This window comes from Nelumbo lutea, chromosome 1, assembly GCF_056320005.1.
Source record: "Nelumbo lutea isolate HS-2025 chromosome 1, American lotus-T2T, whole genome shotgun sequence".
Taxonomy (NCBI): domain Eukaryota; kingdom Viridiplantae; phylum Streptophyta; class Magnoliopsida; order Proteales; family Nelumbonaceae; genus Nelumbo; species Nelumbo lutea.
The window spans coordinates 28066055-28079066 of record NC_142684.1 but is presented as its reverse complement, the minus strand read 5'-3'; the positions used below and the strand labels follow the sequence as shown (position 1 = coordinate 28079066).

Genomic DNA, 13012 nt, shown 5'->3' with positions numbered 1-13012 from the left:
GGTTTAAGGGATGATGAATCTGCTTGTGTTTTTGAGCTTTGTTTCTTCTAGAATTTGTATGTTTGGAAACCCCCCCCCCCACAAACTTGATAAAAGGATTTGGACCCTAACTCCAAATGGCTCCTTTACTTATGCCTCTTTCTTTGAATCTCTTTGTTTCATCCCTTCCTCTTGGGTGTTCCTAGTTATAGAAATCTAGTCAAGGCCAATTCTTCCTAAAATAACTATTTTCTATTGGGAAGCCTTTTATGGTAAGATCAATACTTTGGAAAACATGCAAAAGAAGAGACCTTATTTGTGTTGATCCCCAAACTAATGTATCTTATGTAAAGTGAAGAATGAGGACTATTACCATTTGTTGATATCCAGTTTTTTTGCTGTTAATTTTTGGAATTAGGTTTTAATACTATTTGGGTGCAGGTGAAACTTGCCCTTTGAAGTAAAGCTATTTTTTGAACTGCATGCCTTAGGGTAGTTGACAAAAATAGGGAATTTAGTGTGGAAGTGTATGAGAGTAGCTTGGAAAGAGCAAAATGCTAGAGTATTCTAGGAAAAGGAAAGAAGCCTTGATGAAGTAAAGGAGTGTATCATGACAAGGACATTTTCCTAGCTAAAGACTTCAGATTTGTTGGTGAATTATTCCTTTGATGATCTAAGGAGAAATTGAGCAGTAGTGGCATCCATAGCTTCCACAAAGAATACTATACAAGTATAATGGAAACCTCCCTCAGAAGGAGTGGTAAAACTAAACTTTGACAGAAGCAATCAAGGTAATCTAGGATCTCAGGTATAGGAGGGATTATGAGGAATAAGGACAATAGCATCATCTCTTTATTCCTAGGACCAATGGGAATGGGTGACTTTACAAGGGTTGAGATACTAGTGTGGTACAAGGAATACAAGTTGCTAGTCAACTTGGAGTGGAGAACTTGATAGTTGAAGGGGACTCGAAGGTGGTAGTGGGCTGGATGTCAAACACAGAAATAGTCTATTGGGGTTACAAGTATCTTCTGAAGAAAGTTCATTTGCTTACAAGGAATATGTTAATTTTTAATGGGTTCATAGATTGGCAAATGCCATGGCTGATTCTTTAGCTAAAAAAAAGGTATCAAGGGGTGACTTGTTTTAGGCTACCTTATAATTGTAATTTAAGATAAAATGTCCTTAATTGCTTAGTTCTAAGGGGAGGTAACATCTCGTGCCTCCTTTTAGGTTGATGTACACTTTTTCTATTCTATGCTTAATAAAATACCACTTATTTATCAAAAAAATCATAGCTAAACATTAAATGATCAATATTATGGTTCATCCCAAAATTCTTTACCAACTCAATATAAACATCTTACCATACTCAAGCAATAAATCTCTTAGTCTACCCCATACATCTATGCATACTCGTTTGTAACCAAATGTACTTTAAGTCATTTTACACTGCCATTTTGGCTCGGTCCACCACTTGGACCTTCAATTTATCCCAAATGTGTGATCAGACCCTTCCAAAACACCTAAAAACCCAAAAAACCCGACTTTCAGCCCCAAAGCCATCAAATCCATCGCTAAATCCGCCCCATACCAATCCGATGGTTCCGATCAACACCCACCTGCACCTCAATTCTCACATCAGATACCACCATTAAACCCCTGACAGACCAAAATACTCACCCACAAAGTTTCAGCTCAATATTCCTCCATTTACCTCACATCAAGCAAAGATTCCATTTCGATCCATCTCAATGGCCTAAACACCCACAACCTAGATCCTCCTCGGTCCTAACACATCAAAATCGATTAGACCACACTATTAAACTCTAAACACACCGAAACACCTGCCCATAAAGTGTCAACCCAAGATTCTCCCATTTCCCTCCATCAAACCAAGAGTGCATTTCGGATCCCCTCATTAACCGAAATTCTTATGATCTCGGCCCCCCTAAACCAAGCAAACATTACCACCAGGTCCTAGATACTCTAAAATATTCACCTATAAAATTTTATCCCAAAATACATTTGTTTGTCCTTCCATCGCATTTGGATTCCATGTCGAAGCCCTATATTGACTGAACTAGTACCCTTCCAGATCTGCTCGATTTGGGGCCCAGTTGGGCTTATTCCACCCTACCAATCAACACAAAACATCCAAAAATTCCACCCTACCAAATTTCAACCAAAAGCACCCTAATTTACCCCTTTATCCAAAAGGATTCCATTTTGGTTAATACCGTTAGCTCATACCCCTTCTTTGTGTCCAAAAACCCTTCTCAACCCTTTTATCATTGACCCAAACCCCCCCCCCCCCCCACCCACCCACGCCATCGTTGAATTACCCCTTTATACAAAAGGATTCCATTTTGGTTAATACCGTTAGCTCATACCCCTTCTTTGTGTCCAAAAACCCTTCTCAACCCTCCCCCCCCCCATCGTTGAATCAAGACCCCGGTTTCCTAGACCGTGTTTGATCCAAATTTCAAAATTACAAAGATACTCCTGAATTTCCCGAGATTTCCCAAAATACCCCTAGCGCTCAATGAAAAAGTGACCGAATGTTTAGCGGCAGTCTCTTCTTTTCAGCGGCAACTGGAAGCCTCTTCCCTCTCTCATTCTCCCTGTTTTTTCTCCACATTCCCTCCTTGTTCGTCTCCATCTTCCTTCCCGAGAACTAGAGGTCATTGTCGATAATCGTCTTCGTCAAGAGCACGCAGAGCGGCGGCACCGGAGCCATATTTCTGTCTCAGATTCCACTCTCTTCCTTCTTTTCTACCGGTTTTATTTTATTAATCTTCCCTTCTGTGCCCCGGACTCTTTTCTCTCTTTATTTTTCTTTTCCTCCCTTCCTTTTTCTCCGTCCCCTTTCATTGATGTCGTATACAGCGCGTCGTCCACCTCGGCTACCCAGTTACGAAAGATACTCCCTACCACTGGCAATCGATTGCTCCTTCATTTTTTTCTGAACCAACCGTGGCAGATCCCATTGGATTCGGACGTCGCTCCCCTCATCAACACCATCTCCTCTGAACCAACCGTAGCAGATCCCATTGGATTCGGACGTCTCTCTCCTCATCAACACCATCTCCAAATCCTTGCCGTTCGAAGTGGAATAAGACTAAGAGCAGACTCAAATTCCCAGTCGCCGATCATTTCCAGGCCATATTTTAATTAGGTGATTCTCATTCCTGTCTGTGCCTGATTTTAATCGTTTTACTGTTTACTCGTTGGTTTCTCCGCATCTGAGGCTGGGAGGAGAGATTTAACTCCGGTAACTCTCGGTACCAGCCCTGATTGGCTTGTTCGATTCCTCTTTTTTCTTCCACTGTGATAGATATGCGGATTTGGTTCGAACCCATTGGTTTATTTTGGTTTTCTGATTGCTAATGTTTTCAATATCTCGCGATGATTGTTTTAACCGAATCTATTAGCTGGATCTATCGTATCCAGTTTTCCCGGTCATTAGTGGTCATCGTCAATACTATTCATACTCTCTGGCTCTACTCTGTTTATTGAATTTCAAAATCCTTTCAAGTAGAGTAATTGAAAGATGCTGAATACTAGTAGATAATTCGGTTCCATCTATTCTCAGTAGCTTTATCAACTGATGTCTATAATCACCGCTATGTTTAAGGTGTGTACAGCATGTGTTTATGTTCTCTTAATCGTGAATGTTTGGTTTAATATTGGATTCTGTTATGAAACCCTTTGTGATGTTTTGTCTCTCTTTTGTTTTATTATTCTCTTAGCCAATTGAATAATTATTATTTGTATTTGTGTTCGTTGATGTCCCATGTGGGTCTCACCTATTGGACCCGAGAGAGGGGTGCCTAACCCCTTCCCTCTCCCATCCAAGTCTTACATGGACTGATGTATCTGTTGCCTCGGGCTTTGGAGTCACTATTTGATAAAAATGTTTTTTGATACCCTTTACGGAGGTCCCATCACCTCCACCTCCTAATCTGATGGGTGGCGGCTCCATTTCAGCCCAAGTGAGCCATTTTCGGACGCTTACAGTTTAGCTACCCCATTTTGTTGAGGGGTATAAATGCAAGAAGTTTGATGTATTATGCCATGTTGGTTCAAATATTGCTAAAAGGAAGTTAGAAAATATTCTTTGTCATTATTGAAACAAAGAATTTTAAGTGGAAGTCTAAATTGACTGTGAATTTTAGCAACAAAATCTTGAAAAATAGAGAACAATTCTGATCTTTCTTTCATAAGATACGCCATATCATACGAGAGTAGTCATCAATGAAAATTACAAAGTACTTGAAACCATTATAAGATTCAGCCATAGTTTTTGAAGCGTCTTGTCAATTCTGGGCAACACTAGGGCACCTAGTCGCCTAGTTGCCTAAGTGGCGCCTAGGCAATCAGAATTTTATAATATAAATAACCAACTTTTGGCTTGTTCCCAAGTTTTATATACCACTCAGCATGTATATTAATTGAAAATAGCAATTCTCTTTATTATGAACATTAAATTTCCTTTAAAAATGTGGCAAATCATCACACCTAAATGATAAAAATCTTTTACATATATTAATTTCATTATTTTCAAAAATAATACTACTATAATAACTATTTAATAGAGCAATTTCATATCAATTATTAGCTAAATAAGGTTATTAACTTCATATGATAAATATTCAAGATGGAAAGTAAAATAGAAAAAAAACAATGATGGAGTTTCTGTTTTATTTAATTAGAGATAGAGAAAAAAGAAACTCTTTATACTTTTATTTTTTCTTTATTTTTTCTTTCTTTCTTTCTTTCTTTCTTTCTTTCTTTTTCTCTCTTCAAAGCCCTTTGATCTTTTAAATTTCAATAGTAAACATTGAAAGAACATGTGTATATATATGCTATATATATAGCATATAATAAAACATATTAACACACATATTAATAAGATACACCAATACAAATGATGTATATTGATGTATATATCAAGCACCTAGTCGCCTAGAAGGGTGCCTAGTTGCTATAAGTCAAGGCATTTGGTTGAGGCACCCAACCAAGAGTACTTAGTCGCCTAGGCGATGCCTCTACAACTATGGGTTTGACTCTACTAGGATCCCAAATGTTTGAATGACTTGAAGAAAAAGGATTTTATACTTGACAATCAACTCTAGGACTAAAAGACACATGATGATGTTTTGCAAATTGATGTGACTCACAATCCAACGAAGAGATATGTTGCACTAATGGAACATGCAACTTAAGCGTTTGAAGTAAAGGGTGACCAAGCTGACAATGCCATTGTAGTTGGGGGGTAAGAGAGGACTAGACTGCTATTTTTGATCTACCATCATTGAGATAATATGATTCAACAGCTTCACACCCTCCACCAATTTTCATCCTCGTTGTAAGATCCTAAATAACACAAGAATAGAGAAAGAATGTAATGGAGTAATTAAGGAAGTTAGTTAATTTACTTACATAAGATTAAAGGGAAATATAGCAACTTAGAAAGTTGAAGATAAGGGTAAGGAGTTACGGGAAGGAGTATATTGGATGTAAAAGGATAGGAGATTAGCAAGCCAGAAATAGTTTTACCACTCGGTTAAGTTTGGGTTGGACAGATCCTTTCCAAATAAAACTAGCCAGAAAATTGAGGGGAGAAGGGGATCTAGAAAGCACATGGAAAAAGGAAGCTGTCGAGAAGAAAAACCATTGGAATTAGGACTCCACATATAGATGAATCTAAGAAAGCACCCTTGATGGTAAATGAAACTTCACCATCCTTGAGGCCCCATCTCAAGCCCAAATCCCAAGACATACCAATAGCTAAGAAGCTAGCACATTGTGAAATTGTTTTGTTTTTGTTGTGAGGGGGAATAAATGGTAGGATATTTGTCTGTCAACAATGATTCCCCTACCTAAAGTTCCTTCCCAAAATTTCCTTTTTCACTCAAAGATGCATTGATCTTTATGTGAGGGAGAAATAAAGATAGAATGGAGTGTAAAGCTTTCCAAGGCGCCTCAAGAGTGGTGCTAGAATCTAGGTCAAGATCTCAGCCATTGTCTAGAAGTCCATGAATGCTTAATCAGAAAATACCACAATTATAAAATAGAAAATGTATAGAAAAATATAATTATAATATAATATATTTTAAATTTAAAAGGGTGAAAACTATTAAATAGACATTTCATAGACGTTACAATATTCAAATTACAAACAAGGTTTTACTACAAGCTTGAGGAATTTTAACAATCCCATTGATACCTTGGAGCTGAAAGAGCTCCCTCTTTTGCAAATTGAGTATACTTGATCAAATTTTCAATTCCCCCTACCTACTCTAAATTGGATAGGTTCCTATTTTCTCGTGATTTTTGAAGAAATGTGGGGGACTTTAGTTTTAAAATCTTGGTCTAGAGTTACATTAAATCATTGTCCTCTATGAATTGAAAAAGAAGCTCCATTTGGAGGGCCTACACCTTTCTGTTTTGAAAATATGTAATTTGAGGATTCATCCTTTAACGAAGGGTTAAAGACATGGTGGGAAGAAATCAGAGTCCCAGGGAGAAAGAAAATAGGGAGATTTTGTAAGAAGCTAAAATCTAAAAGAGAAAATAAAGGCTTAGAACAAAGAGCATTTTGGAAGAGTTGAAGAGATCAAAGTGACAATTTCTTCTAGGATTGAAGACTTGAACAAAAAAGAGGCTCTTAGAACATTGTCAGAGGAGGAAAGGGAGGAAAGATGGAAAAAGATGGTAGAGTTGGAGGAGATTTTAAGAAAAGAGGAAATTTATTAGAGACAGAAATCAAAGAGCAAATGGATAATGGAAGGACATGACAACACTAAGTTCTTTCACTCACTAGCAAATGGTAGAAGAAAGAAAAATACCATTCATGGTGTGGTGGTTGATGGTCAAGAGGTATGAGAAAGCCAGGAAATAGTAAGGATCTTTGTGAATCATTTTAAGTCATTCTTCTCAAAATCAGTAGGTCTTAGTCCAGGTCTACTGGAGTTGGATTGGAATAGAATCCCTGTGGAGCAAGGACCATAGTTTTCAAGGCGCCAAGTCGAACCTAGGCGACAAGGGAGTGCTTAGTCACTTAGTCGCCTAGACAGGTGCCTAGGCATCATTTAATGTTTAAAAAGGATGGAACAAAAGGGGCTGAGCCCCTGTGTTTGTTGTAGAAATATGAGTAAAAGAAGGGGTAGAGCCCTTATTCTTGTCATAAAAAAAGAAAGCATGAATAAAAACTTCAGAAATGGAGAACAAGGGGCTGCACCCCTGTTTTTTATTCCAAAAGAAGAAGAAAAAGAAGGGGCAAAGACCCTATTTTTATTCCAAAACGGAAAAAAAGAGGAATCCATGTTGATTTTCCTTGTTTATTCAAAGACTTAGGAAGTTCGAATAACTCTCCCTGTTTGTTCAGTCTTTGAATAGCTATCAAAACCCTAGTTACATAAGAAACTAATAAAAAATATTATTTTATTAAAGAAATAAATAGAATGATTCAGTGCATCATACTCACCATAATATAATAAGCTTAAAATATAAAAAATATAAGAAAAATTGTATATTTTTTCCAATGAATTTTATGAGCTTTTGGATGTCTTTAATGAATTTTACTTTAAAGGGGAAATCCCTTTTGAGCAAATGCCACCTTTATCTCCTTGATCCCTAAAAACAAGGAGATAATCTCTCCAAAGGATTTTAGACCTATAGGTTTGATTGGGAGTCTTTAAGATCATATCAAAGGTTTTGGCTGAGGAGATTAAGCAAGCTTTGCCTTCAGTCATATCACCACTCCAAGGGGTCTTTGTGGAAGGAAGGCAAATTGTGGAAAAAATCCTAGTAATTAATGAATGTGTTGTTGAGAAAAGGAAAAGTAGAGTGAAGGAGTTGGTGTGTGAATTGGATCTAGAAAAGGCTTATGATTTTGTTGACAGGAATTTTTTGCTAGAAGTCCTAAAGAAACTAGGTCTTGGAGTTAGGTGGAGGTCTTGGATAAAGGGTTGTGTTAGCTTAGTCCACTACTCAATTCTTATAAATGGGGTAGCAAAAGATTTCTTTTTGGCTAAGAGAGGAATAAGACAAGGAGACCCTTTACCCCTTTTCTATTCACCCTAGTGGCAGAGGTGTTGAGTAGTATGATTGTGGTTGCAAATGCATAGGGTCTGCTTAGGGTTGGAAGATTGATAGGAATCAAGTAGTTGTTTCCCACCTTCAATTTACTGGTGATACAATTTTGTTTAGTGAGGATGTCAATTTAACAATGGTGTGGAATTTGAAGTTACTGATTGACAACTTTGTGCGATTTTCAAAGTTGAGGATCAATTGGAATAAAAGTGGGATTGTTGGAATCAACCTAGAAGAAGGGGAACTCTCAAGTTTTGCTAAGGTGTGGGGTGTGAGGTGAGGAGTTGGCATGTAACCTACCTAGGATTACCTTTGGAGGGAAACCCGATGTCTAATGGTTTCTAGAAGCTAGTAATAGAGAGGTTTGCTAAGAAACTAGCTCTTTGGAAAAGAAATTATACTTAAGCAAATCTGCCCATCCATTTCCTATCCACTTTTCGTGTACCAGCAAGGATTGCGAGACAACTTGACAAGTATATGAGGAACGTTTTTGTAGGATCCAGGTGAGAAAAAGAAGGATCATTAGGTTAAGTGGGAATTGGTTTGCAAACCAAAGGAATTAGGGGGCCTAGGGTTATGTAACATTACTGACAGAAACACTACTTTATTAGGTAAATGGTTATGGAGATTCCCCTTTGAAATAGACAAGATCTGGCACAAGGTATTAGCAAGCATTCATGGCCTAGAGGGTAATGGATGGGATGCTAAACTCAGTCCTCACTCAACTTCAGCTTTCCTTTGGAAAGCAATTCGCGAGGTATACCCTCCGTTCTTTAGTTTTATCTGCTATGATTTGGAAAGGGGTGACAAAACCTGGTTCTGGGAAGCCCTTTGGTTAGGGGAAACTCCTTTCAAGACCAGTTTCTTGATCGTTTTGCCGTCTCTAACTTCAAAGGTGAATCTTTGTCCAAAGTGGGAACTTCTCCCTCAGGCATCAACTAGGACCTTGGTTTTAGAAGAGGTCTAAGGGAGAGTGAGTGCTTTTCCATGATTAACCTTCTCGACATCCTGGAGGAAGCTTTTTTGGATCCTACCTTGGATGACTCTACAATCTGAGTTTCCTCACCTGATGGGCTCTTGTTCCTCTTTTTTCAAGCATCTAGACCTACCTGCTTCACAAGGGGTGGACTTCCCAGTAAAAGAAGTGTGGACTAAGCCTATCCCACCAAAAGTTCAAGCTTTTTGTTGGGAATCTTTCCTTTGAAAGGTAAATACTTGTGATGTGTTGCAGAAAAGGAGGCCTTTTTCGTGCCTCTCTCCTCATAGGAAAAGTGGAGAAACCCTACTCCACTTATTAATCTCCTGTTCCTTTGTTCTTTGTATTTGTGAGTTTTTCTGTTCTCTCTTTGGGTGCAGGTGGGACCCTCCTTAAGAGGTGGCAGACATTTTCAACCCAAATTTCCTAAGACAACCAAAGAAAGAGGGAGATTGATGTGGAGAGTTACTAAGGCTGCAACCATTTGGGTGGTTTGGGAGGAAAGGAATAGCAGAATTTTTAATGGAAAGAGTAGAACTGTGGAGGAGATAATAGAGATTATAAAAGCGAAGTAGCAATATGGATTAAAACTTTGGGTTTGCTTTCAGAGCTTCATAGTTAATGACATTCTTAAGGGCTTGGAAGGAGGTAGCACAGTCCTATAGAGACAAAGAGTAAGAATAGAGCGGAAACCCCCACAAGGAATTAAAGTGAAGTTGAACTTTGATGGAAGCTCCTTGGGTAACCCGGGTATGGCAGGATAGGTGGGGAAATTAGAAACTCAGAGGGCATATTAATGGCTCTTTATTCTGGGGCAATTGGTGTGGCTAATTCCATAAAGGCTGAATCTATGGCTTTACTACATGGTCTCAGGTTGGCTAAACAATTGGGATTCAAACAGTTGGAGGGGGACTCAAAAAGTAATTATTTCATTGGCAAGATGTAGAAATATTCCTTGGACTTTCAAGAATGCTTCAGGGAAGTTGAAAGGATTGCAAGAGAATTGATTGATGAATTCAAGTGGGTTAGAAGAAGTGCAAATGGGTTAACATGGCAACATTTGCTTTGGGCATCTTTGTAATATAGCTATATTAGTGGGGATGATGTCATGGTCATCAAGTTGTACTGTTTTTACATACAAGTAATCAATATAACCAATTTTCTATTGATAAAAAAAAAAGCTCAGAGCTTCTCTTAGAACGTTTTTGCTTTTCAGAGATCAGATTTTAGATTTATGAATGCCATTTAGACTGAGTTACTGATCAGACGCCACATAAAATGATTTCAAATGACCAAGTTGCCCTATGAATTAAAATTTAGAAAATATGAAAAACAGAAAATCCCTGTACTAAACTTTGGGGTCACCTTCATGCCCACATCAATGGGTACATCTTATAGGAAAGACTTCTATCTATGAATTAAAAATTCATGGATGTAAGATGATATAGAGTATGGTGAATAATATATAAACCTTTACAATGGCATGCATTTTAGTGAATCAGAAAACTGATATTATCTTGAAAATTAAGATGCATGAAAATTATCCAGAACAAATGCAATATGATGCATGGAGAGATTGGCTTTATGATAGAGTTGTAGATGTTTCTTATAGCTAATAAGAGATGGCTTACATTTTGATAGCATGAGAAAGTGTTCTTCATGTATGCATGGATGTATTTTGGCAAACATATTTTACTTCTAATGATTTGTGACACTAGTCTAGCCAATTTGTAGGTGAAGTAATGGATGGTGAAACCCAAAGCACCAGTGATCATTCAAGGACTAGTTGGACACCACCAATGGACCGTTATCTCATTGACCTTTTGCTAGATCAAGTGCGTAGAGGAAATAAGATTGGTCATTTGTTCAACAAACAAGCATGGACAGACATGGTTGGGTTGTTCAATGCCAAATTTGGGCCTCAGTATGATGAAGATGTTTTGAAGAATCAGCACAATAGTTTGAGGAAGCAATACGATGACATTGTAACCCTTCTTGGTCAGAGTGGGTTCACTTGGGATGAAAGGCGCCAAACAGTGGCAGCTAATGATTATGTATGGGATGATTACTTAAAGGTACATAATTTTTTTATGACATGTAACCTATGGCATTTATTGTTGCAACTTGCAAGGAGCTTATATACAATACTTGCAGGCACACCCAGATTCACGATTGTACAAAACAAAAATTGTGCCGTACTACAATGATTTGTGCATAATATATGGACATGCAATTGCTGATGGAAGATACAGTCTTTCAAGTCATGACATGGACCTTGGCAGTGAAGGTGGGTACTGGGGGAAATGCATGAACCTTGGATCAATTTAAAGGTGCGTTTGTTTCTTGGGATTGGAATTGAACTATAGAGTTTCTATTCCTAGCCCAAGTTGTATTATCTGGTGGATTAAGATTCTGGACTGCAAAATAAGCATCCAGCTTTTTATATGTTGCAGGGACTACTATGAGCTTTATTCTTGTCACTAATTGATTGCTGTGCCTTAGTAGCAAGTATGTTATTTTCTTTGATGCATATGTACAAAAAGAATGTGTTTTGCTGACTGAATGGATTACTTTGCTGAAAAAGTTGCAGGGAAAAGAACGGATACCCAACTCACCATCAGTGGTGATTGTTCAAAAATTGATTGGACAATGACAATGGACCATTACTTTGTTGAACTTATGAAGGATCAGGTGCACAAGGGAAATAAAATTGGCCATATATTCAAGAAAAAAGCATGGGTTCAGATGATTGCATCATTCAATAAAAATTTTGGATTTCAATATGAAAAGGATGTTTTGAAGAATCGGTACAAAAATTTGAGAAGGCAATACAATAATATTAAGATTCTTCTTGGCCAAAGTGGGTTTAGTTTGGATGAAACACAACAAATGGTGATAGCAGATGATTGTGTTTGGGATGATTATATCAAGGTAGGTACACTGTGTTCATTCAATCTTACTAGTTTGTCACATGTCAACTACAAGAAGCTTAGATATGCTAAATTGATAAATGCAGGCACATCCCAATGCTCGAGTGTTCAGAAACAGAGTAATTCCATATTATAGTGATCTGTGCATGATATATGGTGACACAACTACTGATATAAAATTCAGTCACTTGGATCAAGACGGTGAGCTTGACAATATCGTTAATGTGCAGAGCGTTGTGACACCAGGAGGTCAACACTCTCAGGCCATGCCTGTTGCACAAGGGGGGCTAATGCATTCATCTAGGAACTTCGACACATTGGATCAACAGAGCAAGCGTAGGTCTGAAATTCCGTCAGCATATCAACATTCTAGAAAATCACGGAGGTGCTTACATAATGATATGATGGAGGCTCTTCATAAGATGGCAATGGCCATTACATCATTGACAAATAAAAAGGAGATTGACTACTCTTTCTCAACAGAAAATGTGATTGGTGTTCTTCAGGCTGTACCAGACATGGATGAAGAGCTTCTATTAGATGCCTGTGACTTTCTGGAGGATGAAACAAATGCAAAGATATTTTTAGCCTTGGATGCCACACTACGAAAGAAGTGGTTAATAAGGAAGCTTCGTTCATGGTAGTCTCATTATGTATCCCATTTTAGATGTTTTCCATCTTTTGGTGTGGTGGGACATGTTTAATTCATCACTATGTTATGGTAACTACATGCGTCGGCATTGAAGTATTTAGATCTTTGGGATTCTTCAATTTCTGTGTACTATGTTGAACTGTTGAGTAGGATTAATTCTCATGACTAGTTTAACTGGGGGTTATTTTCAATATAGGCTCAGTTTGGAAGGTGTACAAATACAAATTTGTAGAGTGCAAAACCTTGTATTTTGTATTATTTTGTATGGATTTGTACTGTACATCTTTGTATTTGTACTCCTTCCAAATGTGTATAATTTAGTTTGAATTTTACCATTCAGTTGTCAAAAATTAAATTAAAAAAAATGTAATATGG

At 37.7% G+C, this 13012-nt stretch overlaps 1 protein-coding gene across 7 annotated transcripts; it reads left to right on the top strand.

The window, feature by feature from the left end:
- The first annotated feature begins 2555 nt into the window (after window positions 1–2555).
- Window positions 2556–12811, top strand: LOC148874092 (L10-interacting MYB domain-containing protein-like). Of its 7 annotated transcripts, none has more exons than XM_088940977.1 (6): window positions 2558–3157; window positions 3575–3616; window positions 10790–11130; window positions 11210–11342; window positions 11640–11986; window positions 12072–12811. In XM_088940977.1, exons 3-6 carry the CDS (start codon window positions 10798–10800, stop codon window positions 12627–12629), a joined length of 1371 nt encoding a protein of 456 aa, XP_088797103.1. In that variant the 5' UTR covers window positions 2558–3157; window positions 3575–3616; window positions 10790–10797; the 3' UTR covers window positions 12630–12811. The 7 variants fall into 7 exon arrangements, with proteins under 7 accessions (XP_088797130.1, XP_088797112.1, XP_088797103.1 ...); XM_088941011.1 differs by having other exon boundaries at window positions 2575–3157; window positions 3578–3616; window positions 11646–11986; XM_088940970.1 differs by having other exon boundaries at window positions 2575–3157; window positions 3578–3616.
- The last annotated feature ends 201 nt before the right edge of the window (window positions 12812–13012 follow it).

Excerpts from the sequence above, each read along its gene's own strand:
- LOC148874092 (XM_088940986.1), top strand. The coding sequence starts at position 10,798 with ATGGATGGTGAAACCCAAAGCACCAGTGATCATTCAAGGACTAGTTGG. Across the intron at positions 11,131-11,209 it reads TATGGGATGATTACTTAAAG|GCACACCCAGATTCACGATT; the intron begins GTACATAATTTT and ends CAATACTTGCAG. Across the intron at positions 11,343-11,639 it reads CATGGACCTTGGCAGTGAAG|TTGCAGGGAAAAGAACGGAT; the intron begins GTGGGTACTGGG and ends TTGCTGAAAAAG.